Genomic DNA, 27,439 nt, shown 5'->3' with positions numbered 1-27,439 from the left:
GACCTTCCATTCCTCACCCACATGAGAAGCCTACTGGACAAAAATCAGCTTAGAAGTCTGCTAGAGATTCATCCCTTGCTTTGCACATCCTTCCTTGCAACATACAACCCCATTTTTAACTTTTATACCAATTTTTATTTGAAGATAAAAATTTCCAAAAGGCCGGGCACAGTGGCTCATGCCTGTAATCCCAGCACTTTGGGAGGCTGAGGCTGGAGGATCACCTGACGTCAGGAATTCAAGACCACCCTGGTCAAGACGGCGAAACCCCCATCTCTACTAAAAATAACAAAAAATTAGCCGGGCGTGGTGGCTCACCCCTGTAGTCCCAGCTACTCAGGAGGCTGAGGCATGAGAATCACTTGAACCTGGGAGGTAGAGGCTGCAGTGAGTCAAAATCGTACCACTGCATTCCAGTCTGAGTGACAGAGTGAGAATCCATCTCAAAAAAAAAAAAAAAGTAGAGAAAGTTGAAAGTTTAAAACTACTTCACAGATGATATCTAATCCCAGGCCTCTTACAGATCTTAAGGCTGGGATTCTAATTTTTAAATTACAACATTTACCCCTATGTTTTGCAAGGCAACAATAAAATCAAAATGCATTTCAGTTCATGGATGGCATTACAATGACTGACTCAAATCTAACACCACAAAATAAAAGGACTACATATGCGCAAGAGCATCACGTGGTTAAGTCATTTATTTATTAAAAAATAACAGTCACTATCCTAGATACAGCATCTTAAACCTAAATTTAATCTCACTAAAGGGACCCTGGTATTAAGCCTCCTTAATGCAAGAAAATCATCTATCCCTGGTCTTTATTTTAGCTGTTGTTTGAAATATATGTTACAAAAACAGTATTTCTGATTTTTGGGACAGCTTCAATTGTTATTTTTTTCTGTGACTCAAGATCTAATTTTCTAAAACCTAATTTTCTACCACAGAGAGCATGTCTCTCTCGAGGGAAAAATACAAAAGCATTAATTTTTATCAAATAAACTTAGTTTCACCTTCTGAAATTCAAACAAGACAGTAGAGGTCAGGAGTGCAGAGCAGAGAGGACAGTCAGTAGAAATAAATCTAAAAATATACTGTTTAAGAAGACAAATACTAAAACCTGTATAGTATGTTAAATACTTAAATACAACTTTCTATGCTTTTAAAAGATAATCCTTGGGACTTTACGAACCTGTGGATTATCCATGTACCACACGAAACTATCTTCTCTGGTATCCAGTATGAAGTACCTTCGAAGAAATTTCCCACTGTTTTCATTTTCTTCAATGTCTAAAAAACCACAGATGCGATTCTGACGATCCACATAAGGCATTGCTGAGCTTGAACATTACACTGTAAAATAAAAACATTAACAGTAAGCTCCCTATGAAACAGAAAAGTATTTCTCATGGACTGCAAGCATAAAACGTGCTATGGTATAAGTCTGTTCAATGAGGGGGCAACTTGCCAACATGAGATAAGGCCAATTAAAATGAACACACACCAACATCCGAGGCACTGACAAAAATCACTTTTGAAATTAAGTTTATGAAGAGTGGTTACTAAATGTAACTATTCACTTTGATGGGGACAACGGAGAGCTACTCACCTCAGTTGAATAATTTCCTTACTTTTTCCCTAAAAAAACCCAGGTGAGCCAAAAAACAATCGTTATGCAAATTTTAATTTCCTCACTTACAAATCGAGATAATCTGTCCTTTAGATTTTAGAATAATCAAGATAATCTATCCTTTAGATTATTTTAGAATATTTTTAAATTCACAAAACAACAACAGTTAACATTTAGTGACCACTTGCTACATGCCAGGCTCTGTACCAGGTTCTTTTCCATATGTGATCTCTTTAATCTTCTAAACAATCCTAGGAGTAGGCATAATCATCCCCAGCAGATAAGGAACTTAACACAGAGGGGAAGTGATTTTCCAAAATTCCAAAACTAGTAGGCCCAGAGTCAAAGCCTGAATCCAGATTACTGTACTCTAGAGCTCTTATCTTATGCTCTATACCATCTTCTCTAAAAAAACCCTTGAACTGTTAAAACTAAAGTGAATCAAAATAAACTTAGTTAATGTAGTAGAAAGAGAGATAAGCAGGTATGATGTGCCTCCTGGTGGAAGACACAAACATCACCTATGAAGTGAACATAAAACAACAAGAAAAAATGTTTTTTAGATCCCCGCTATATCCAAATGCCAATCTACAGGAGATGCAGAACACAGAAGAACATACTAAACTGCACCAAAGGAATTCAATCAACAAGAACCAGACTATAAGAAACAAAGGGGAAAAAAAATTTATTTAGCAAATAAATTATTACAAGAAAAAAAAGGGAAAGACATTATAGATTAAAAGAGATTTAAAAGGTATATCATATTCTGGTCCTAAAGCACTGCAACTTTTGTTGTACTGATTAAAGTTTAAAAACCGTTAGGTGCCAAGCACTGTTTCTCTAGAGACTACAGATATATGATTCCTTCTTGATGTGATGCTTAGCCCAAATCTGCAACAGACAGCTGTTCCTATTCTGGTACTTCTATAGCTGGCACCATCATATCTTTTAGCAGGATGAATTTACATAAGTAGTTCTTTATTTAGAGGCTCAAGGTAAATTTAACTTACAGTGAAAATTCAATCACAATGCACACTGATACACTATGTATCGGCATCACTATTCCATGTGCAGTCAGAGAAATTATAAAATACACCAAAAAGTTTTAAATAAAACAATCCAATAAGTTTGTGTGTTGTTGTTGTTCTTATAAACCTGACACTTTAAAAGGAAATAATTTCTTTAATAAATTGACTATAAGTTTGTAAAAAGAAAAAAAGTTTACAATGTAATCAAAGCTTGAAAAATCAATACTCTATATTACCATATACCACAGGTAAAAGCTATCAACTTGCCATGAGAATAGACATGTATCAGTGGAAAAGAATTTGAGCACAGAAATAAACGTATACATCTATAGTCAACTGATTTCAACAAGGGTGCTAATACCATTCAATGTAGGGGAAAAAAAAGCCTCTTCAACAAATGGTGCTGGTACAACTGGATATCCACATGTTAACGAAATGAAGCTGGACCCCCTACCTCACACCATATATAAAAATTAACTCAAAATGGATTAACAATTTAAAAGCTAAAACTAGAAAACTTTCAGAAGAAAATATGAGGTAAATCTTACTTTGGAATTGGCAATGAATTCTTAAATATAATACCAAAAGCATGAGCAACAACAAAAATAAGATACATTGGACTTCATCAAATTTTTAGAACTTTTTTTGCATCAAAGGACTTCAAAAAAGTCAAAAGAAAATCTACAGGAGGAAAGAAAACATTTGCAAACTATGTATCTGACAAGGGTCTAGTATCCAGAATATATAAATAACTTTCAGAACTCAAAAACTTCAGTCCAAGTTTAAAATGGGCAAATGTCTCGAAGCGACATTTATCCAAAGAAGATAAACAAATCACCAGCGAGAACATTAAAAGATGCTCAATATCATTAGCCATTTTGGGAAATCCAAATAAAAACCACAATGAGATAAAACTTCACACCCACTAGGATGGCTATAATTAAAAGAGAGGAAAATAACAAGTGTTGGCAAGGACATGGAGAAATTGGAACCCTCCTACATTGCTGGTGGGAATGTAAAATGGTACAACAGCTGTGTAAAACAGTTTGGCAGCTCTTCAAGAGTTAAACATAGAATTACCATATGACCCAGCAATTCTACTCCTAGGTACACACACACCTTGTTTTACTGTGCTTCATTTTATTGCACTTCACATATATTGGGGTTTTTACAAATTGAAGGTTTGTGGCAACCCTGCAGCCTCAAAGTACTGGGCTCAAGAAATCCTCTTGCCTCAGCCTCCCAAATAGGTGGGAGGACTATATGCATGTACCACCATGCCCAGCTAACTTTTTTATTTTTTGTAAAGACAGGATCTCACTATGCTGCCCAGGCTAGTCTCGAGCTCCTGGCCTCAAGCAATCCTCTCGCCTCGGCCTCTCAAAGTGCTGGGATTACAGGCATGAGCCACTATGCCCAGCCAAGTGTCTCACTTTAAACCAAAAGCCAGAAATGACTAAGCTTAGTAAGTAAAGCATATCAAAAGCTGAGACAGATCAAAAGTGAGGTTTCTTGCACCAAATAGCCAAGTTATGAACACAAAGGTAAAATTCCTGAAGGAAATTAAAAGTGCTACACAAGAATGGTAAGTGAAACAGCTTTATTGCTGATATGAAGAAAGCTTTAGTGGTCTGGACAGAACATCAAATTAGCTACAGTATTACCCTTAAGTCAAAGCCTAACCCAAAGATAGGCTTTCTTCAGTTATTTGAAGGCTGAGAGAGGTGAGGAAGCTGTAGGAAAAAAAACTGGAAGCCAGCAGAGGTTGTTGGTTCATGAGTTTTAAAGAAAGAAGCCATCTCTATACCATAAAAGTGCAAGGTGAAGCAGCAAGTGCTGATATAGAAGCTTCCACAAGTTACCCAGGAAGATCCAGCTGAGATCAAGGAGATGGCTACACTAAAGAGATTTTCAATGTATGTGAAACTCTTCCATTGGAATGCCATCTAGGACTTTGACAGCTCTAGAGAAGTCAATGCCTGATTCAAAGCTTCAAGGGACAAGCTGACTCTTGTTAGGGGCTAATGCAGCTGGTGACTTTAAGTTGAAGTCACTGCTCACTTACCATTCCGAAAATCCTAGAGCCCTCAAGAATTATGCTAAATCTACTCTGCCTGTACTCTAGAAATGGAATAACAAAGTCTGGATGATCACACACCTGTTTACGGCATGTTTTACTGCTTTTTTTTTTTTTTTTTTTTTTGGGTGGGGGGGATGGAGTCTTGCTCTGTCGCCCAGGCTGGAGTGGTGGCACAATCTTGGCTCACTGCAACCTCTGCCTCCCAGGTTCAAGCAATTCTCCTGCCTCAGCATGCCTCAGTCTCCCAAGTAAATGGGATTAACAGGTACGTGCCACCATGCCTGGCTAACTTTTGTATTTTTAGTAGCAACAGGGTTTCACCACATTGGCCAGGCTGGTCTCGAACTCCTGACCTCAGGTGATCCGCCCACCCTGGCCTCCCAAAGTGCTGGAATTACAGGTATGAGCCACCGCAACCGGTCACTGAATATTTTAACCCCACTGTTGAGACTTACTCCTCAGAAGATTCCTTTCCAAATATCACTGCTCATTGACAATGCACATGGTCACCCAAGAGCTCTGATGAAAATGTACAAGGTGATTAATGTTGTTTTCACGCCTGTTAACACGACATCCATTCTGCAGCTCATGGATCAAAGAGTAATTTCAACTTTCAAGTCTTATTATTTCAGAAACACATTTTGTGATATGAGATAAACATTTGTGATTTGAAATATAGCTGCCATAGATAGTGATTCCTCTGATAGATTTGGGCAAAGTAAACTGAAAATCTTCTGGAGAGGATTCATCATTCTAGATGCCGTTCAGAACATTCATGATTCACAGGAGGAGGTCCAAGTATCAACATTAACAAGGCTTTGAAAGAAGTTGATTCCAATCCTCATGAATGACTTGGAAGGGTTCAAGACTTCAGTGGAGGAAGTAACTACAGATATGACAGAAATAGCAAAAGGACTAGAATTAGAAGAGAAGCCTGAAAATGTGACTAAATTACCGTAATCTCATGCTAAAACTTGAACAGATGAGGAGTTGCTTCCATGGATGAGCAAAAAAAGTGGTTTCCTGAAATGGCACAGCCACCCCTACCTTCAGCAACCACTACCCTAAACAGTCAGCAGTCACCAACACTGAGGTACAACTCTCCACCAGCAAAAAATTACAACTCATTTGAAGAGGCTCAGATGACTGTTAGCATTTTTAAGCAATAAAATATTTTCAAATTACGGTTTGTACATTTCTTAGACATAATGCTTAGCACACTTAATAGACTACAGTATAGTGTAAACATAGTTTTTGTATGTACTGGGAAACCAAAAAATTAGTGTGACTGATTCTATTGCAACATTTATCTTATTGCCATGGACTGGAATTGAACCCACAATATCTCTGAGATTTGTCTACAGATATTCAGAATTGAACACAGGTAGGCAAATAAACCCTTGTATATGAAATGTTCATAGCAGCATTATTCACAAATAGCCAAAAGGTGGAAACAACCCCAACATCCATCAGTGGGTGAATGGATGAATAAAATGTAGCATATGCATACAATGGAATATTTTTCAGACATAAAAAGGAATGAAGTACTGATACATGCTACAGCCTAGATAAACCTCGGAAAGATGCTAAATGAAAAAAGCCAGCAACAAAAAGGTACATGTTATATGATTCTATTTATATGAAAGATCCTAAATAGATAAATCCAGAGCAACAAACAGTAGATTGGTGGTTGCCAGAGGCTGAATAAAGTGGGAAATGCAGAAGAGCTGCTTAATAGGTGATGAAAATGTTTTGAGAGTAGATACAGGTGATAGTTGCACAACACTGACACTGTGAAAGTATGACATGTCATTGGGTTGTACACACTAAAATGGGTAATCTTATGCTAATTTCACCTCGACTAAAAAATAAAAATAAAGGATGCTGTAATGTTACTTACTAGGCAGTTTCTACAATGACTGCCCCAATACAATTTATCTTACTTCTTAGTTTAAAAGAATAGAGCAGATAAATTAGCTACTTGAAAAACTCAGTGTCTTAGAATGCTCACTCTAGAAGTCAGCTGTCATATAGGAAATCTGACTGCCTTCAGACTGCCTTGTTGTGGGAAAGCCAACTAATCCCATGAAGAAGCTGTGTAAAGAGAGGTGACCAGGCCACACTCAGCTGTCCCAGCCATTCCAGCAGAGTGAGTGAAGAGGCTATATTGATCATCCAACCCAGTCAAGCCTTCAGACGACTCTCATTCCAGCTGCCATTTGACTGCAACTACGAGAGAGAAAGACCCCCAAGAGGGAACTGCCCAAATGAGCTCCTTCAACCCAGAGAACAGTGAAAAATAATGAACTGTTATTTTAGGCTACAGAAAAGCCCTCAGGCATATACCATATAAATATAATATACAGAACATTCAAGGAATTTTATAAACAAATGTCAGAATTTTCATTGGTTTTTAGTGCTATAGATGAAATTATTACCTGAATAGCTATTTGAAAATTAAAATACGCTTTTAAATAAAATATGGGTAAAAGAAGAAATCAAAAGGGAAATCAGAAAACATTCTTAACTAAATGAAAATTTTTAACAGTCAAAATTTGTAGTATGCAGCTAAAGGTGATTTTAAAGGAAAATTTATAGTCTTAAGATGTTTTTATTAGAAAAGGTCTAAAATCAATGACATAAACTCCACCTTAAAAAAGCTAGAAAAAGGTAAAGTAAACCCAAAATACAAAGGGAATAATAGATATCAGAAAAGAAGCTAATAAAACTGAAAACAAACAATGAAGAAAATTAAAACCAAAAGCTGTTTCTTTGAAAAGATCAAATTGATAAATCTATAGCTATGTGAACCAAGTGAAAGAGAGAAAGCAAATCACCAATACTAGGAAGTACAGAGGGGTTATCACTACACACCCTATAGATATTAAGTGGGTAATAAGACTTCATGCAAACAAATTTGATAATTTAGAAGTAAACAAATTATTTGAAAACACACAATTTTGAAAAAACACAATTTTGAAAAAACTGACACAAGATGAAAAAGAAAATCTGAAGTACCTATTTCTACCAAAACAAATGAATTCATTACTAAAACCCCAAAAAGAAAAGTCCAAGCCTAGAATAGTTTATATGTGAATTCTACCAACCCCGTAAGGAAAAAAATAACACCAATCTTTTACAAATTCTCCTAGTAAACAGGAGGAGAGAACAGTTAATTTTCAACCAAGGTGCCAAGGCAATTTTGTAGAGAAAGGACAGTCTTTTCAACAAACAAGACTGGAATAATTGACTATCTATGAGGAAAAAAACTAACTCTAAATCGATCACTGACCCAATGTAAAAGCTAAAATGATAAAGCTTCTAGAACAAAATATAGGACAAAGTCTTCAGGACCTTAAGGGGAGACAAGTATTTCTTAGATAAGACACAAAAAGCCTTAATCATGTAATAGTTGATATATTTGAAATGTAATCAAACTTTAAAATTGCTCTTCAAAAGACACCATAAAGAAATGAAAAGACAAGCCGCCAAATGAGGAACATATTCAATATATATGTATCTAGACAACAAATGATACCCTAGAACAGGCAGGTAATTATTACAATTCAAAAAGACAACCAAATAAGAAAATGGTCAAAAAACTTGGAACACACAAGTTGACAAAGAAGATATAAAAATAGTAAATAAACACACAAATAGATGTCTACCATAACTATTCAGGAAAGTGATTGCAAATAAAAACCACAAGATACTATAACATACCAACTAAAATGTCTGTGACAAACAAACAAAAAAAAAAAACCCTGACAACACTAAATGCTGTCAAAGATGTGGAATAAATCAACTATCATACATTGCTGGTGGGAATGCAAAATGACATAGCAACTTTGGAAAACAGTTTGGCAGTTTTTATAATTAAACATATCCATACAATCCAGCCATCCCACTCCTAGGTATTTATCCAAATGAATTGAAGGCTTATGTTCACATCAAATGTTGGATACAAATGTTTATAGCAGTATTAGTCATAATTGGCAAAAAAAAAAAAAAAAAAAAAAAAAACAAGAACAACCCAAATGTCCTTCAACTGGTGTATGAATAAACAAACCGTGGTGTATCCAATACAATAAAATATTACTTGGCAAAATAAAGGGACAAATTATTGATACATGAGCAACTAATAAATCTCAACTGTATCTTGGTATATGAAAGAAGCCAGATCAAAAAGATATGGGACATGGAACAAATCAATAGAGATGGAATACTGCTCTACAGTAAAAAGGAACTACTGACAGATCCAACAACATGAATGAATCTCAAAACGATAATACTAAGCAGAAAAAAGGCCAGAAATAGGCTGGGCACAGTGGCTCACGCCTGTAATCCCAACACTTTGGGAGGCCAAAGCAGGTGGATCACCTGAGGTCAGTTCAAGACCAGCCTGCCAACATGGAGAAACCCCGTCTCTACCAAAAATACAAAATTAGCCGGGCGTGGTGATGCATGCTCTAATCCCAGCTCCTCAGGAGGCTGAGGCAGGAGAATTGCTTGAACCTAGGAGGTGGAGGTTGCAGTGAGCCTAGATCGCACCATTGCACTCCAGGCTGGGCAACAAGAGCAAAACTCAGTCTCAAAAAAAAAAAAAAAAAAAAGCCAGACACAAAAGGATATGGCCTTCTATAATAATTCTGTTTCCTAACAACATTTCATCTAGTGGTTTTAGTGTTATTTATTTATAGAAATAATTATATTTCTATAAAATTCTGAAAACTGCAAACCAATCTATAGGGACGGAATGCAGATCAGTAGTAGTTGCTTGGAGCTGAGGGTCAAGGGAAGGACTGTAAGTGGCATGAGGATACTTCTCAGAGTTATGGAAATGTTCTGTGTCTTAATGTGATTGTAGACATGGTCAAAACTCATCAAATTATACATTTTAAACAGATCCAGTTTATTGAATGTAACTTCAAGAGGTTAATTAAAAACCCAGTACCAATGTAAAAAAAAAAAAAAATTTTTTTTGAGATAGGGTATCACTCTGTTGCCCAGACTGCAGTGCAGTTGCGTGATCTCGGCTCACCACAACCTCCACCTCACAGGCTCAAGCAATTCTCATGCCTCAGCCTCCCGAGTAGCTAAGATTATAGGCACCACGCCACTCCCGCCCGGCTAATTTTTGTATTTTTAGTAGAGACAGGGTTTCACCATGTTGGCCAGGCTGGTCTCTAACTTCTGACCTCAAATGATCCACCCGCCTTGGCATCCCACAGTGCTGGGATTACAGGTGTGAGCCACCACACCTGGCCCAGTAACAATTTTAAAAACTCATTTACAAATGACTACAGATAAAGTTTTTTAAAAGCTTTCCATGGCAAAAACCTCATAAGCAAAGTCAAAGCCAGTAGAAAATATCTGCAACTTATATCACAGACAAAGGGCTAATCTCCCTAACATTAAAAGAGCTTGCAAAAAATGTCAAGGGAAACATATCAAACGTTCAATAGAAAAATGAGTAAAGGACATGAACATTGTACCAAAAAAGATATTAAAATGGCCGTTAAATATATGACGAGATATTCAGTATCACTCATAATAGGAGAAAGACAAAAAACATACCAAGATGTAGCCATTGCCAATGACATCGCAAGAATAGGAAGAACACGAGAAACTATCACAGGGATTCAAATTGCAAAATCTACATGGTAAGAAATGGCTCAGGAAAGATAACTGGTTTCTTTAAAATTAAATTCAAAAGCAGGAGAAGAAAAGGAACTGGAGGAGAAACCTATGAATTTAAAAATACTTTAAAAGACATCCGGACCAATCATGACATGTGGATTTTATTTAAATCCTGTTTCTTAAAAAAAAAAAAAAAAAAAAAAAAAAAAAAAAAAACCTGATATATTTAAGCAAATCGGAAATTTGAATATTGTCTGATGATATTAAGAAAACAGACACATTATCTTTGGTGTGATAATGGTATTGTGATTGTTACCAAAAAAAGGAGGAGTCCTTTTCATTTAGAGATACTTACTGATATAAAATAAAATGTTATTTATCTGGGGCCAGGCATGGTGGCTCACAATTGTAATCCCAGCACTTCGGGAGGCTGAGGTGGGAGGATTGCATGAGCTCAGGAGTTCAAGCCTACAATATGACAAGACATTATCTCCACCAAAAAAATAAAAATTAGCCAGGCATAGTGGTGTGTGCCTACAGTCCCAGCTACTTGGGAGGCTGAGGTGGGATAATCGCTTCAGCCCGGGAGACTGAGGTTGCAGTAAGCTATGACTGTGACACTGTACTCCAGCCTGGGCAACAGAACAAGACCCTGTCTCAAAAAAAAAAAAAAAAAAAAAAAAAAAAAAAAAAAGAAAAAAAACAGAAAGAAAGAAAGAAAAGAAAAAAGAAAGAAAGAAAAGAAAAAAATGTTATCTGGGATTTGTTTCAAAATAATTTGAGAGAAGGGAACAAAGAGAGGAGGCATTGGTAGTTGGGTTGGTAGTTGCTGGGGCTAAATGATGGTGTTCATGGGATTGGTTACACTTTTCTATTTTTGTGGATGTTCACAAATCTCCATAATAGAAGTTTTTTAAATCTATACTACACAGATACACCATTTCTCATCTATTAGACTGGCAAAAATTCAGAAGCTTGACAACACACTATACTGATGAGGCTGTAAGAAAACAGAAACTTACATTGCTGACAAGAAGGCAAAATGTTAAAACCCTATTGGGTGAATCTGGTACTATTTCACAAAATCATATATACTGTTATCCTGTGATCCAGCATTCCTACTTGGTACTGTAATGTGAAACATTTTAGGTATGATAAGACTTCCAGATCATTATAATGTACATTATTGGATAATGTAAATAAGTTGATATGATTAATTATATTTAAAATAAAAGAAAACATTTATTTGTTATTAGGAACCAAGATTTTCACAGTGAGAGTAAAGAGGTACAAACACAAAACAGAAGAACTGTGTACAATATGTCTGAATTAGAAATACTATGAACTACATAATTTCTGATGAAATGATAGTAACAGAAAATCACCACTTTGTAATCCCAATGTCTCACTGATTTACACAAGCATCTTCAATGAACACTAAAACCAGTAGATGAAATGCTATTAGGAAACAGAATATTCACAGTATCAAAATATCATCCCACAGTTTTGTTACTAATTGCAAACAGGAAATGTATCTTTACATTGGAGAGATCTTATAGCCCCCACCTTTACCAAATAATTTGGTATCTATTGAATCCAGAAGCTAGGTACTAATGGATACCATTTCTCTCTAAACAAACCAAGTATAGTATGAGTCCACTGACAAGAAATATCCAGAATGGGCAAATCTATAAAGATAGAAGGTAGATTACTAGTTGCCTAGGTACAGAGGAAATGAGTTGTTGTCTAAGGATGAGAGGGTACAGGGTTTCTTCGGGGGAGATACAAATATTCTAAAATTGATTGTGATGTTATCCACATAACTGTGAATGCACTAAATCATACATTTTAAATAAGTGAATTATATGTTGTGAATTGTATCTCAATAAAGCTTTTTTTTTAAAAAAAGAAACAATTACAAATGTATTTCATTCTAGAGTACGTTAGAAACCCTAAGGACTATTTCATCTCCCAGACCTCTATTGTTGGAGTATCCCAGAGAGTGGTCTGTGGATCTCTTTCCTATATATACTCAGTGTCTTCGTGAGCTTACTCATTCTCACAGGTCTAAATATTGATGACTTCCAGACTGTTATCTCCAGCTTTGAACACTGTTGACCTCCAGACCCAAGTATACAACTGCCTATTCTACAGTTCCACTTATCTAACAAGCCATCTCAAACTTAAACTGAGCTTCAGATATTCCCCTCAGAAACCTGATCCAGCCTTCCCTAGCTCAGTAAAGGGCCACTCCCTTCTTCCAGCTGTTCAGGCAAAATACCTTGAAGTCATACTTAAGTTTTTCTCACCCTGTGGTAGTCCGTTCTTGCATTGCTATAAAGAACTACCTGGGTAATTTATAAAGAAAAGAGGTTTAATTAGCTCATGGTTCCACAGTCTGTACAGGAGGCATGACTGGGGAGGCCTCAAGAAACTTACAATCATGGTGGAAGGTGAAGAGGGAGGAGTTACCTCTTAAATGGCAGAAGCAGGAGGAAGAAAGAGAGGAGAGAGAGGTACACACTTTTAAACAACCAGATCTCACGAGAACTCCCTCACTATCATGAGAACAGCAAGTAGGGATGTCTGTCCTGTGATCCAATCGCCTCCCACCAGGCCCCTCCTCCAACACTGCGGATTACAATCTGACAGGAGATTTGGGTGGGGACACAAATCCAAACCATATCCTATCCTATGTCCAATCCATCAGCAAATCCTGTCATCTCCATCTTCAAATTATAACCAGAATCCTACTTCTTACCACTTGCTGCCACTCTGGTCCAAGTGACCATGACCTCCCACCTGGATTATTGCTAAGGGTCTCTCCTAGATCTGGCCCTTACCACACTTCAATCTATTCTCAACACAGCAGTCAAAGTGATACCATTAAAACATTTATTCAAGTGTTCATTCAATAAACACTTACACATAGTACTACTCATAAAGCACATTTCTAAATACCTAAATATTAGTTTGTTTAATCCTTGTAACAATTTTACAGATGAGAAAACCAAGACATCTGCTCAAGGTCACATGCTTAGGAGTGGCAGTGCCAGGAGTCAAACTGGAGGAGTCTGGCTCTACAGTCACACTCCTCAATACTATGTAATACCTCACTCTGCTCAAAACTCTTCAATGCAATAGATGTCAACCTTGGCCACTTACTAGAATTACCTGAGAGTTTTAAAAATTCCTGATGCCTACGTTAAAACACTGCCTCCCCCACCACCGACCGACCAATTAAATCAGAAACTCTGGGATGTGCTCGAGGCATCAGTACTTTTTTAAAGCTTTCCCGATAATTCTAACATTCAGTCAAGGTTGACAACTATTGTTTCAACAGGATCCCATCTCATTCAAAGTAAAAACCTAAAAACCAAAGCCCTCATAAAGACCGCTAGGCCTCGTCTGCCCTGTTATCCCATCTCAATACCCACCTTATTCATTTGGCCGCTGGACTCACCACACAAGATTCCCACTCAAGGACTTAACTCAAAGTCACTTTCTCACTGAACACCTTCTTTTAGATCTTATATAAAATTGCAAATCCTCCAAACCGTTCTGCCACTCGGTTCCCTATGTCATTCTCCTCCTTAGCATTTACTGGTATCTAACGAATGATACAGTTTCACTCATTTACCTGTTTCTTGTTTGTTTCCCCACACTGTAATGTAGGCCCCATGACAGCAGGGATTTGTTATTTACTGTTGTTTCTCCAATGCCCAAAGCAGTGGCTGTCACATGGAAGACCCTTAGTAACTATTGTTGAATGAAGTATGAAGTAACCCATAATTACTGCATCAAAGATTAACATTAAGTTTCCAGATAGAAAGTTGTTCTTCCTCATCAGACAAGAATCATTTACCAGATTTAACTGATTTATTTAAATAATGGAAGGAAAAAGGTTCAAACATTGTATTTCCATTTGAATTTATATTCTTAGTAAAAATTACATGAAGCAAAAACAGACACAATTATATTATTAACATGGCCCCCCACCCAAATTTCTCCTTCGGCTTTACTCATACTCTAAGGTATAGTTAGATCTTACAAATCAGTCATAAATTAACATAATCACAGTTAACATCTCATCAGTCAGGAACCAGGAAGCCAAAAAATAAAGCAAAACACAGAAACAGCCTCAGTGATATAAGAAAAAGCAAAGAAAAATTAAATTCTACACAGTGAGACCTCATCAGGCCATAAGACTTCACTATTATTTGTTAAAACATGTCGAGAGGGACTAGTCCCGTTCCCCACAATCACTGACAAACACAAAGCTGAGGATATAGAAACAATGAGGAGCAAATATCTGTAGAGTCAGGCATGGCTCTGGCACCCTAATCAGCACCATCCTTCCACTCTGTAAGAGCAGTTGACAGAAGAGAGAGAAAGAACTAGAAGTCTTCAGGGAGAACACAGGGAAAGGAAGAAGGTCTTCACCCAAAACAGTGGCAGGGGCCTCTAACAGAAGTCACTCACCAAGATCAGAGGGGCCTAGAAGAGACTCTCATCCCATTCTCCAGTTCCACATCTACTTATGCAGCAGACTGAGAGACCGACCCCACGCGTCTACTTGAAAAGGGGGGACAAAGAGAACTGATAAAAAATGGCAGGGCACAGAAAGAAGGCAGACTTAAGTAGTCTGTATGCCACTATTTGACATCACAAGGAAGTGAGTTTCCAGTAGGTTGAATGGAAACCATAGGGTACCTGGACTGGAGTTGTTTTGCCATTATCAAAATCTCTCTCTGCAGAGAGAAAAGATCTCCACCCCAACTCACACACATTCACGTAACCAGTGGGTAAACTGACAGGATGGGAGCAAGCAGATGGGTGTGTAGGTTGGAAAAGGTTTAGCTACAGAAAATTTCATATCCAGAAACTGCAGCAGGAGTCTCCCTGCAAGATCTCACCAAAAATGCCAGTTTGGTTGCCTATTAGTGGACTGCAATGGCCTGCCACTGTTAATCAAGAGAGGACTTTAACAGCACCAGTAACAAACACTTGTCTTTTTCTACTTCTCTTCTTGACACGTTTGTATCCAAGTAGATCCCTCAAGAGGGAAAGGAAAGAGGTATCCCAGGAGCTTACCACAAGCCATCCATACCCCAAGTGCTTCAGGAAGTAAGTGGCCTGACCATGGGGTAAGGAAGGGGGAAAAAAAAAAAACCTTTAAATTGAATATATATGAGATTGAACTTTCAAACTGGAATAGACTGTTTGATAATAAAAAAAATAGTTTATGTATTTATTTATTTATTTTGGAGACAGGGTCTCACTCTTCTGTCACCCAGGCTGGAGTGCCACAACACAATCTCTGTTCACTGCAACCTGTCTCCCAGGCTCAAGGGATCCTCCCACAACAGCCTCCCAACTATCTGGGACTACAGGCACGTGCCACCACGCCCGGCTGATTTTTCTATTTTCTGTACAGACAAGGTTTTGTCATGTTTCCCAGGCTGGTCTCAAACTCCTGGGCTCAAGCCATCCTCCCACCTCGGCTTTCTGAAGTGCTGGGATTACAGGCATGAGCCACTGAGCCCAGCCTAGAGCTTTTTGGTAACTGTAAATGACAGAAAAGCCATCATTTACCCATGATGTTATGGGGGGTGGGGGACAGCAGGATGGGAGAGAAAGAGCCTACAAAATATAGTTAAAGGCAGTGAATGGTGAAAATTCAAACTCATGAAAACTCTTGTGTTTGTTCTCAGTAAGATTGGACTGCTGAATAACCTGATGACATATGCAACAGCATTCTCACCCTTAATAATGGGAGGGAACACCTGACATGGAAATTCTCAGGAGGGATTTACTGTATCGGGTGAGACGCTACATTAGAAGCCCTCTGAGATCATTTCCAATTCTAGCGCCCGTGATTGTCTTTTCCTTCAAGAGGTTAGATTGAATCCAGAATCTAGAGTTCAATGGTTAAACCATAAAAGGCTAGGCTGCCTAAAGGACTAAAAACCACAACTTTCTGGAGAATAAAGCTATCAGACTGACAAGCCTGATAAGAGTTCCATGTAGGAAACAATATTTTGCTCTAAAACTTATTTAACTTAAAAAAAATCCTAAATGACTAATTTTCTGTTATATCCAACAGAAATTCCAGTTCAAAGAAAGCTTATAAAATCCCCAAAGCCCCATCTTCCTGAATAAAATCAATTCAACTAATTAAAAGGTTTACTAAAATAAATAGCAAACATATGTTTGCTTAAGCATCTAGGAATCACAAACTCACATATCCCCTATTAGACAGTACCCACAAGAAAAAAAGTTACTTAGGGTCAAATGGTTTAATATTGCTCAGTAAGTGTAAGAGAGTTCTAGTGCTGTAACAACAGGATGCTTTATGTTTACATAAAAATATCCCATATTTTTATGTTTCTAAAAATAATTAAGCATTACAGACAATCATCTAAAGCTACCAAGTTTTCTGCCCTTTCTGAAAGCATTCCTTTCAGATACCATGTCAATAAATTCTTAAATGCTGGGTATGTACTCACGAATGGTCAAAAAACCTAAAACCAAATCTTAATATTTACCTCCTACTGAAGTCATTTTATTGTATCATTGTAGATCTAAAATAAGATTTTTTAAACTTCAAATTTAAATTTTAATATTACCAAAAGTAAATTGCTCCAAAATGAAAAAAGTAATTATTTGTATAGTACCTTAGCTCGCAGTTGGCATCAAATAGGAAATACTTTAAGGCAGTTAGTGCTATCAAACCGAATATTTTCTAATAAAAGCAGTGTTACTATTGTCACAAATAATTACTACAATATATTCAGAAAACTATCTTCCTCATTCTCAAATAAGTTAAACAATAACGACTTGACATCAAGCAATATGTCAATATCAAAGTATGACTTAAATTATGCTAATAAATTATTTCTTAGATTTCATTCTGGGTTACAAATTATCACACAATTAAAATAACTTTGGGATTTGCAGCATGACTAATAATAATAATAAAGAACTTCCAGGCTTAAGTCAAAAAGTCACTTTGTTTAATTAAATCTCCATTAAATGATTTTTTTTGGGGGGGGGGAAGTCCCCATAAAAATGTAAAATGCTTCCACCTTTCCCAAGTATGTTCCTAGGAGTCGTCAATATTGTCATACCCTATATGCTAGCAACCAATACTTGAATACTGCCCACAATGACTTTTTAAAGAAAAGAATCCAATGCTATTCTTAACATCCTTAAACACTTCTAAAAAGGTCCTTCCGGTTTATGAACTCATGGCAATTTCCTCACAATTGTATACTTATCCTGTTTCACTGTCTCTCCTAGTCTATGACAAACTCAAATTTACACACCATCTTTCCTATTTTGTTACACTGCTAAAACTGGGGAGAAAAAAAGATACAAACCTGCTACTTTCCCCCCTACCAAAGCGACAATGAACATACTAATTAACAAGATAAAGACTGGAAGCTCTGCGCGCGCCCGCGCGGTGTGTGTACACACATATATTTACATAATATATATATTCTTAATGTCACTAAATTCAGTCATATACCTTGATACAGGTATACGCTACAAGAGAAAACTGTCAGTGGATACAGTGTAAGGTTTACGGCACCATAAAATAAATTAACTACTTTATTAATTCAAATTCTGTCAAACTTACTCTTGTTTAAATGTGTCAGTACTCTAAAATGCAATTTTCCTTGGGAAAATTGGCCAAGATAAAAAAACACTTAAACTAACTCCACTGGGGGAAATATTTCTTTTGTCATACGTGTGTCAACATGAAAAAATAAGAGCATGAAAAGTAAACAGGCATTGCGGTCAGAAAAAATCTTCTTATTTTAATATAACGGGTCTTCAAGTTCTTCAGATTGTGAAGAAAAACATAGTTTCACAAAAAATCATATAACTCTTACCCAAACTTTGCTGTAAATGGTTTCAGTGACATCTGAGTATGCAAGCTGAGTACTTGGGGAAACTAAGCAGACTGATCAGGAGTTCTAAGATAAAAGACAATGGTGTAAACCTCATAGTGCGCTACTTGTTCCAGTCATTAAACACACAGGAAATAAGATTTTCTATTTAGAAAACTAACTCTCAAGGGGCAGTGACTTCATTAAGACAAAGAAAATCTTATTAAAACAGTCAACGATCAATTGTAAAATAAGAAAACAAGTATTGCAGAACTGGAAGGTGAAACAGACGAAGAAAATGCAGAAACTGCCTGGATACTTGTTCCTTGAATCTCTTCTTGTACTGCCCCCAAAGACAGCAAAGGAGTTTCATTATTTATATGCCCAGACCACGGTAGATGCTCTGCTCGGGGGCACAGCCTCACTAGAATTCTACCAAAGGCAGTAAACACTATAAGCAACAAGACCGCTTTCATTATGACACACTTTCCCATCTTTCCAGGAGGTCAATAGAAAGCATCTGAAACAAACCACAAACCACTCAGGACGGCCCCAAAGCTCTGCGGTTGGCAGTTGGCCTCGGCGTCGAAAGACCTGGGTCTGGTCGCCTCCCCGGTGCCACCTGCTTGACCTTGGGCAAGTCGCTTTCAACGCTGCCTCTGGCCACCTGCCCCGAAGGTGCGGAGGTACACCGCGGACACCGCCCGACTTCAGGGCCCAGGGCGGAGCCGGCTTCGGCCTCGGCAAGTCCTGAAGCCAAAACGCATTAAACACCAGGAAAGGATGCCCGGGGCCGCGCGCCCCGCGGGCACAGCCCTGGAGGGAGCCGCTCCGACCGGCGCCACCGGGAATCCCCGGGCAGCTGCGCGCACCGCGCCCCAAGCGGGATTTCTCGGGGGGCGGAGACGCCGAGGAGCTCTTTGGCCCCGCGACCGCCGCGGGCCTCCCGCCCTGCCCCGCCGGGCGCCGCCGAGGGCTGACGTCGGGAAAACAATCGGGGACCCACGGGAAGAAGACGCCGCCCCCTCCCGCGGCCCCGAGCCAGGGCAGGTGAACCCGCCCGGCGGCCTCCAGGTGCTGCGGCGCGCGGGGCGGACGTGCGCTGAGGGGGCGCCGGACCCGCACTCACCCGCGCCCCCGGCCCCTCGGCGGACGCCTCCCCGCTCGCTTCAGCGGGAACTGCGCTCCGGCGGCCCCGTCCCCCACCCCTGCTCCAGCGCGGCCGCGTTCCTTAAGCCAAACTTTACCGCGGCCTCAGCCCGGAGCACCCGCGCCGCCGCGGCCCCGGCTGCCACAGAGGCTTGGCTGCCCGGAGCGGCGTCCACGACGGCCAGCTCGCGCACTGCGCACGCGTCCCCACGCTGCCTCAGCCCTCAGACGGCGGCTGAGATTCCGGAGCCGGCGCTCCCAGCCCGCAGAGACTACGAGTCCCGGCAGGCCCCGCGCGGGTCCCGGCGGCGTGGCGGGCCGGGTTGCTGGTGTCTTCCTGGTTCCAGCGGCGGCGGCCTCGGCGCGCCGGGGAGGGTTGCGCACTGAGCTCTGGGCCGCCGCGCCGCGGTGCTTCCTGGTATTCGTAGTTTTTGAGCACCACCGGGCTTGGCTCGGAGGTGGAACTCCGGGTTCTCTGATGTCATCGCCTAGAGCTGCGAGGAACAGGGATCTTTAAAAATAGGCTTCGTTAGTTTGCAGATAATTTGTTTGCAAGCTGTCCCATAATCGGTCCAAGTGGCACAAATGTACAGGCTGCGGTACGACCTGGAGAAAAACGCTTTACACCTCTGCGCGCCAATTTTTCGCTCTTCTCTCTCCCTGCAAATGTAGCTCCACCACCTACTTACAATGGTGTTAATAGTACAAGAGGATGGGAGAGACTTAAAGAAGAATTAGTCGAAATTCTTTCAGCAAGGGTGGAGCATGAATATGTATTCTGGTAAATATTCCTTGAGTGTTTAACAATTTCGCGAGCACTTATTGTGTGCCAAGTACGCGATAGGCAACCCGGCATTCATCTGAGAAAGAGACACTGTCGCTGCCCTCATGGAGCCTGCAGCCTGGGGGGAACTCGTCCGCAAACTAGCATAGTCGTTCCAGATTTTTTTTTTTTTTTTTTTTTTTTTTTTTTTTTTGTGAGACGGAGTCTGGCTCTGTTGCCCAGGCTGGAGTGCAGTGGCCGGATCTCAGCTCACTGCAAGCCCCGCCTCCCGGGTTCACGCCATTCTCCTGCCTCAGCCTCCCGAGTAGCTGGGAGTACAGGCGCCCGCCACCTCGCCCGGCTAATTTTTTTTGTATTTTTGTATTTTAGTAGAGACGGGGTTTCACCGTGTTAGCCAGGATGGTCTCGCCCGTCTCGGCCTCCCAAAGTGCTGGGATTACAGGCTTGAGCCACCAAATGGCCAGACTGAGAAAGTTCAAGAGACAGTAGCGGTGGGGGGAGGGGGGAGGCTCTTCAGAGAGAGTGGCAAGGAAAGTTCTCTGAGGATGTGATATATGAGCTGAAACCTGAAGAATGAGAAATATTCAGACATGCAAAGAACTGGGAAAGAATTACATGCCACGCCTTTCACATCGCATGCCACTCTAGGCTCTTAATAAATGTTATTTTTGTGTGCTTTTTCCTTTCCTCTCCCTGCACAACCCTAGATCACATCCTATCCCCTTCAAACCCTTTAAAAAATCTTTATCAGCATCTTTTAGAACATCCTTCCTATGTGAAAATGTACATGAAACAAATGTCCAGTGGTAAGACAAGCTGTACAGCTGCTAGGACAGAAGACACAACGCTGGTGACAGGCTGGAATCTGACTACTTTGCCACTTCTTTATTTGCGAACTAGGTTAGAAGTCTGGGCTCTCAGCCTGGCCTCCTGACTTGTTTCTCTTCATAGGACATCATATAGGATTTTGAGTTTGTCTTTATTAAAATCTTAGAGGAAGCCTACCTGTTATCTGAATCAGAGGTGTAGTGAACAGCCCTAGAATTTCCTGTGTAGACTTACCTATGTGACTTTATGCAGAGAGTGACACTTTGCCCTTCTGACCCTCAGTGACCTCAACTGTAAATAAGTGTCATCCACCCTGCCTGCCTTACAGAATGTTTTCAGAGTCTGATAAATTGATGGAGGTGAAAATATCTTGCAAACTGCATAGAACGGCTCTCTTACTGCCTCTTTCAGACTTAGCATTTTCAATTGCCTTTCATTCAATGTGATATTTTGATTATCTTTTGGGAAACCTTAGCTATGCAGCCTTGTTGACATCTGTCCATTTTGAGGGGCTCATCTGTATAATGGTTGAAAGGGTTTGGCCTCACTGTAGTTTATAAAGTAGCCAGAGCAGATTGTTTCCTTTGGTCTACACAGTGGGTTTTTGCTGATTTAACTGAATGTGTGGTTAACATTTAAAAACAAAAATCTAGGTGTCACCTGTCTTATCCCTCTAATCATTTGAGTCTGCCTTCCCTGGCTAGAATGTCTAGAAGGAGTCTCTAGCTTCTCAGTGCTAGAATCCTAGAAGATTCCAGATTAGAAATTTGTTTATTTGAAATTCAAAGTCAAATTCACATCTTTTATTTGATCTGAAAATACTGGTCGTGAGAATAGAACACTTAGGCCAACAGCCTCTGACCCTGACCAGGCTGGACCCACCAGATCTCTCTCTTGAATGTTGTTTGACATCATTGATGAGTGGTTTGAAATTGTTCCTTTGGCCAATGTGGTGGCTCTCGCTTGTAATCCCAGCACTTTGGGAGACTAAGGTTGGCGGATCACTTGAGGTCAGGAGTTTGAGACCAGCCTGGCTAACATGGTGAAACCCCCTCTACTTAGCTAGGCATGGTAGTGGGCACCTGTAGTCCAGCTACTCAGGAGGCTGAGGCAGGAGAATCAATTGAACCCACATGATGGAGGTTGCAGTGAGCTGAGATCGTGCCACTGTACTCCAGCCTGGGGGACAGAATGGGACTCGAGAAAAAAAAATTGTTCCTTTGTTCTTTTTGCATAACAAGCCCCCAAATTTTTTTGTCATTGGGAGCCATATTTACATACAGTGAAGAAAGCCAGAAAAGTAACTCAGTTTGCCCGAAGACACACAACAAGATAGTATAGCCAGAAACTGATAGCTCCCAATCAGCCAATAAATACAGAGACCAAAAAAAAAAAAAAAGCTCTCTGCTTTTCTTCTACCTTTTTTTTTTTTGGATGCAGAGGTTTATTACATAACAGTGCTTTCAGTGTTATTTAAAAAAAAATAGTATGGGGAAATTACAGTCTGGGAGCAAACCAAGAACACTCCGGACACACTGAAGGCACTGAGGAATGCTGGAATATTCCATTGCTACTTTTCATCTGAAGAAAAAGGAGGAGTCTGAATTCAAGGATCTACAGTTTAGCTGTTTACTTTTTTTTTGGTGGGGGGGGACAGTCTCACTCTGTTGCCAAGGCTAGAGTGTGGTGGCACAATCCTAGCTCACTGCAACCTCCACCTCCTGGATTCAAGTGATTCACCTGCCTCAGCCTCCCAGGTAGCTGGGATTACAGGTGCCTGCCACCATGACAGGCTAATTTTTGTATTTTTAGTAGAGTCGGGGTTTCGCCATGTTGCTCAGGCTGGTCTCAAACTCCTGACCTCAAGTGATCTACCCCCTCCTCAGCCTCCCAAAGTTCTGGGATTACAGGCGTGAGCCACCACGCCCGGCCTACAGTTTACCTTTAAAGTATCACTGTCATCATTATCATCATGCTTTGCACGTATGAAGTACTTTGATGTTTCATTCAAAAATAGCTCTCGATCCCCTTCCATATGCTTAGTGGTGGGCTCTGGGTCTTCCAGAAAGATGTCAGCCCCTCTGACAACACAAAAGCAGTGAACAGAGGCACGTAGAAAGTTCCTGAATGCTAGTCACCTCTCTAATATTTGACATCTGCAGCATTTCCTGCATTATCTTTTTCCCCTTAGCAATGGTCACTTTCCTACATATTATACAAGTATTTTTATATATATATTTTCTGCATATCCCTCCAAACTGTAACCTCCACGTGGACAGGGATTTTACGTTTTGTCCCTGCTTGTATCCTTAGTGCCTAGAACAGAAGTATGTGTTGAATGATGAATGCCACAGCCCCCTTTATGGACAGAGCCAGCATCAGAAGCCAAGCAAAAGGAGTACCTCCAGAAGCAAACCTCTGTTCTAACCAGAAATCAGAACCAAGATAGAACAAGAATTAAACATGAACTGAACACTCTCTGAACCCGGCTTTGTTCTTTTTGTGTCCCCTCCAGAAACTGGGTAGCAGAGAGTTAAAAACGGCTCTTCCCTATTTTTTAGTGTAAAAATGGCACAAGAACTCCAGGCTGGGAGTCAGTGGAGTTGCTTCTGTGGGTGAAGAGTCGGAGCTGGCTCTCTGACCCTGCCACACAACTGGCACCGACCAAGTGAGGGGAAGCGTGATTCTCAGTAATCACCTCAAGCAGGCACAGATTAAGTGACCTGCCCAGATTACCAATCAGGTGACTGGAGTCTCCTTCTGGAGCTAATTGTTGCATCCCAGGACTGGGGCACAATCCTCCTTCAGGAAGGTGCCACAAAAGACCATCCATATTTTATGCTTACCAAGGTGCAAGAATAGGATTTCTGAATAAGTCAGCAACAAGCTCAAATTCCAGGCCCACAAAGGGAAAAAAAAAAAAAAAATGGGCATCCGGGGAGATGCTTGCCTCCAAGACTCATAGAGAGCAGAACTACGTCTTTCCTGCCTTAGGATTATCAGACAAGGAAGGGAGCCCAACACTGAACATCTAGATTGGACAGGATCTAAACTCGATGAATGCCACTGGAGTTCTAAAGGTCCCCAGCAACCCTATGATCTCTGGGGGTGTGGTGGGTTCCAACTGCATCTGCACCCTAGTTAGGTCATACATTAATTACCCTGACCACATGTGGCAGACCTGGAATGGTGGTAAGCCCTAAAATTGCAGAGCACAGGATGCTTGCTGTCATCCAAACATGTGGACTCTTGCTCCAATGTGGTGTGAAAACTTGAAAAACAAGATTTTCTGAAATCAAGATGATCATCCAGGGCCACACTTGGGTTGCTAATGGCAGCACTGAAGTAGAGAGCATTCTAGAAGGGGAAGACTCCTTACAAACAAAGCTGGGAGAGAGGATCTGGGAGCAAGTCCGTCTTGGGCTTCACAAGCTCCTTAGCCTGTGGGAATTGTACTTTAGGCCCCTTCCCCTCACCAGGCGGGGCACGGTGGCTCATGCCTGTAATCCCAGCACTTTGAGAGCGAGATGCAGGCGGATCACAAGGTAAGGAGTTCGAGACCATCCTGGCCAATATGATGAAACCCCGTCTCTACTAAAAATCCAAAAATTAGCTGGGTGTGGTGTCGGGCACCTGTAATCCCAGCTACTCAGGAGGCTGAAGCAGGAGAATCGTTTGAACCTGGGAGGCGGAGGTTGCAGTGAGCCGAGATCGCCTCACTGCAGCACTCCAGCCTGGGCACCAGAGTGAAACTTTGTCAAAAAAAAAAAAAAGAGGAAGAGAACATAAGAGTCACTGCTTCCACCAGGTGAGCCTGGATGTCATGGGCCCCAGCCCTGGAAAGGAAAGTAAGAAGGTGGGGCCCTGGAGTCCATCTGCCCTCACTAGCTGGGTGACCTTGAACACGTTACCTGATTTCTCTGGCGATAGTTCCCACTTCACAGCCCCATCATTAGTCCTAAATAAAATAATGCAGTAAAGATCTGGCACATATTAGTGGCTCCATCAGTGTCAGCGATTCTATGATTTAGTTTGGCCCGATTCCCTGAACCCACTTGACCAAGGCAATAATACATTCAGAGTCTCTTACATGGGCAGTGGGTAGATTCTAAAATTACTTTGATTGCTATGGTCCTTGTTCATATGAGAGTGACTGGGATGGGATTGTGGTGTAGGATCTAGCGGAATTTGGTGCAATGCAATGTGGATATGGTGCTGGGGACGTAGCAGAGGCCTGACTTGAAAGGGCTCAGGCCACCAAGCTAAGGGGGCATTTGAATTTGTTTCCCCACAAATCGAAGACTTTTGAAAAGCACTCCCAATGATTCTAATGTGCAGTAGATGTTTGGCTGTGCACCCGACCCCCAGTCTCTCCTGGCCACAAAAATAAATAAGTATAAACGAATTGACGTGGGAAGACTAGAGCAGGGCTGCGATGACGTCATCATTTCTCATCTTGTCTGACTCCTTCAGAAACATTTCACTTTCATCTAAAAGCCTCCAGCTTACCCTCCTCCCCCTACAACCTACCTGCCCTTAGACTAACAGCAGGGGCAGCTTTAGAGATAGCATGCCTTCCCTGACCCCCTGGCATGTAAGTACATCTTTGTTCCTGACTGGCATTTAATAACAGTACTTTATGGTGAAACAAAAGCTGTAATCAGAGCCCAACAATGGAAGCTGCAGTCAGTGCTGAACAATACTCAGAATTCCTATGGTGATCCCCCCCATCCGCAGCTGTGAGAACCAGAAGTCACAAGCACGAATTCCATTCACAATTATTCGCCCAGTCCCACTGCGACATATGCGAACCACGGCTTTCCTGACTCCTTGGCGCGGCTTTCGAGGGGCTGAGAAGGGATGCCAAGCCTGGGCCCCAGCCAAGGGCAGCCAGTGCAGGTGTGCATGTGGGGCTGACTCTGAGAAGCCACTGCAGTGGCACAGTGACAGAGCCAGACTGCTCCCACGCTGGAGACTCCAGCAGCCATCTCTGCACCAGCACTTCATGCAAAACTTCCTTCACACAAAAGAAAGCTTTCTACCTATTTCCTTATCTGAAACTGCAGTCTGTACATTCTAGGATAAGCCCAGCCGCAGACTTCTCCTGCACCAAGTCCTGGACCCTTGGGGAAAGAGGGTCTTTAACAGGGACTGCTTTCATAGTTGTCATGCACGTTAGAATCTGCTTCACATTAGAACCATTGGGAGTGCTTTAAAAAAAGTTTGTTTGTTTTTTTTGAGAGTGCAGTGGCGCGATCTCCGCTCACTGCAAGCTCCGCCTCCCGGGTTCACGCCATTCTCCTGCCTCAGCCTCCTGAGAAGCTGGGACTACAGGCGCCCACCACTGTGCCCGGCTCATTTTTTTTGTATTTTTAGTAGAGACGGGATTTCACCGTGGTTGCCAGGATGGTCTCCATCTCCTGACTTCGTGATCTACCCGCCTCGGCCTCCCAAAGTGCTGGGATTACAGGCCTGAGCCACCGCGGCCGGCCAAAAAAATTCTTAAGACCTTACCCCAGACCAATCTGAATCTCTGGTCACAAGGGACTGGGATTACTATTATTTTTTCCTTCTTTTCTTTTTGCTTTGTTTTGAGGTATAACTTATATATAGTAAAGTCTACAGCTCGTAAGTATAAAGCTCAATCAACTGTGTGTGTCCATCGTCCAGGGGAAGATACAGTTCCAACACCCCAGAAGGCTTCCTCTAGCTCTAGCAGCCAGAGGTAACCACTATTCTGATTTCTATCTACATGGATTAGTTCTGTCTGTTCTTGAACTTCATATAACTGTCATTACACAGTATGTATTATACTCTTTCGGGTCTAACTTCTTTTGCTCAACATTGTGTCTATAAAATGTATCTTCATCAATGTGTGTTGTATTGCTGTGTAATATTCTCTTTTGCACACAAAGCACAATTTGTCTATTTTCCAGTTGACGGACATTTGAATTTCCAGTTTTGGGCTATTATGAATAAAGCTGCTATGAACGTTTTTATGCAAGTCTTTGGTGGACAATTGTACTCTTTTCTCTTGGATATTGGGTGGAGTCACTGGGTTATATAGTAAGAGTACATTTAGCTTTGTAAGAAGCAGTGAAACTGTTTTCCAGATTGGTCCACCAGTTTTACTCCAACCAGCAGTGTATGAGAGTTCCAGTTGTTCCATATTCTCGCCAGCTCTTGATACTGTCAACCTTTTTATTTTAACCTTTCTAGTAGATGTGTAATGGAATCTTATTGTGGCATCAGTTGTTTTAAAAGACCTTCAGATGATTCTAATGCACAGCCAGGGCTGGGACCCAAGGATCTTATCTGCCTCAGTTTACAGACAGGAAACTGAAGACAAGAGGAGAAAGAGTCAAAGTCAAACTCAGAGCTCCCCACTCCTGGTCCAGGAATCT

The 27,439-nt window shown here is 40.9% G+C and overlaps 1 protein-coding gene and 1 long non-coding RNA gene across 10 annotated transcripts in view; one reads left to right on the top strand and one right to left on the bottom strand.

The window, feature by feature from the left end:
* Positions 1-19,653, bottom strand: part of PLEKHA1 (pleckstrin homology domain containing A1) — a 57,777-nt gene extending 38,124 nt beyond the window's left edge. Inside the window, exons 1-2 of one of the 9 annotated variants that reach the window (XM_050805682.1) lie at positions 19,522-19,653; positions 1,194-1,354 (exon numbers count right to left, since the gene is read on the bottom strand). In XM_050805682.1, coding sequence (XP_050661639.1) covers positions 1,194-1,334 — 141 coding nt within the window. In that variant the 5' untranslated portion in view covers positions 1,335-1,354; positions 19,522-19,653. The other 8 variants (XM_050805683.1, XM_050805684.1, XM_050805689.1 and 5 more) reach the window with 8 other exon arrangements.
* Positions 19,654-19,864: 211 nt separating this feature from the next.
* On the top strand, positions 19,865-23,519 carry LOC126962708 (uncharacterized). Its single transcript, XR_007728787.1, has 2 exons — positions 19,865-20,204; positions 23,349-23,519. It is a non-coding gene; the product is annotated as an uncharacterized LOC126962708 (long non-coding RNA).
* Positions 23,520-27,439: the final 3,920 nt, after the last annotated feature.

This window comes from Macaca thibetana, chromosome 9, assembly GCF_024542745.1.
Source record: "Macaca thibetana thibetana isolate TM-01 chromosome 9, ASM2454274v1, whole genome shotgun sequence".
NCBI classification, from domain to species: Eukaryota; Metazoa; Chordata; class Mammalia; order Primates; family Cercopithecidae; genus Macaca; species Macaca thibetana.
The sequence above is the reverse complement of the archived record's forward strand: the minus strand, read 5'-3'. Positions and strand labels throughout refer to the sequence as shown.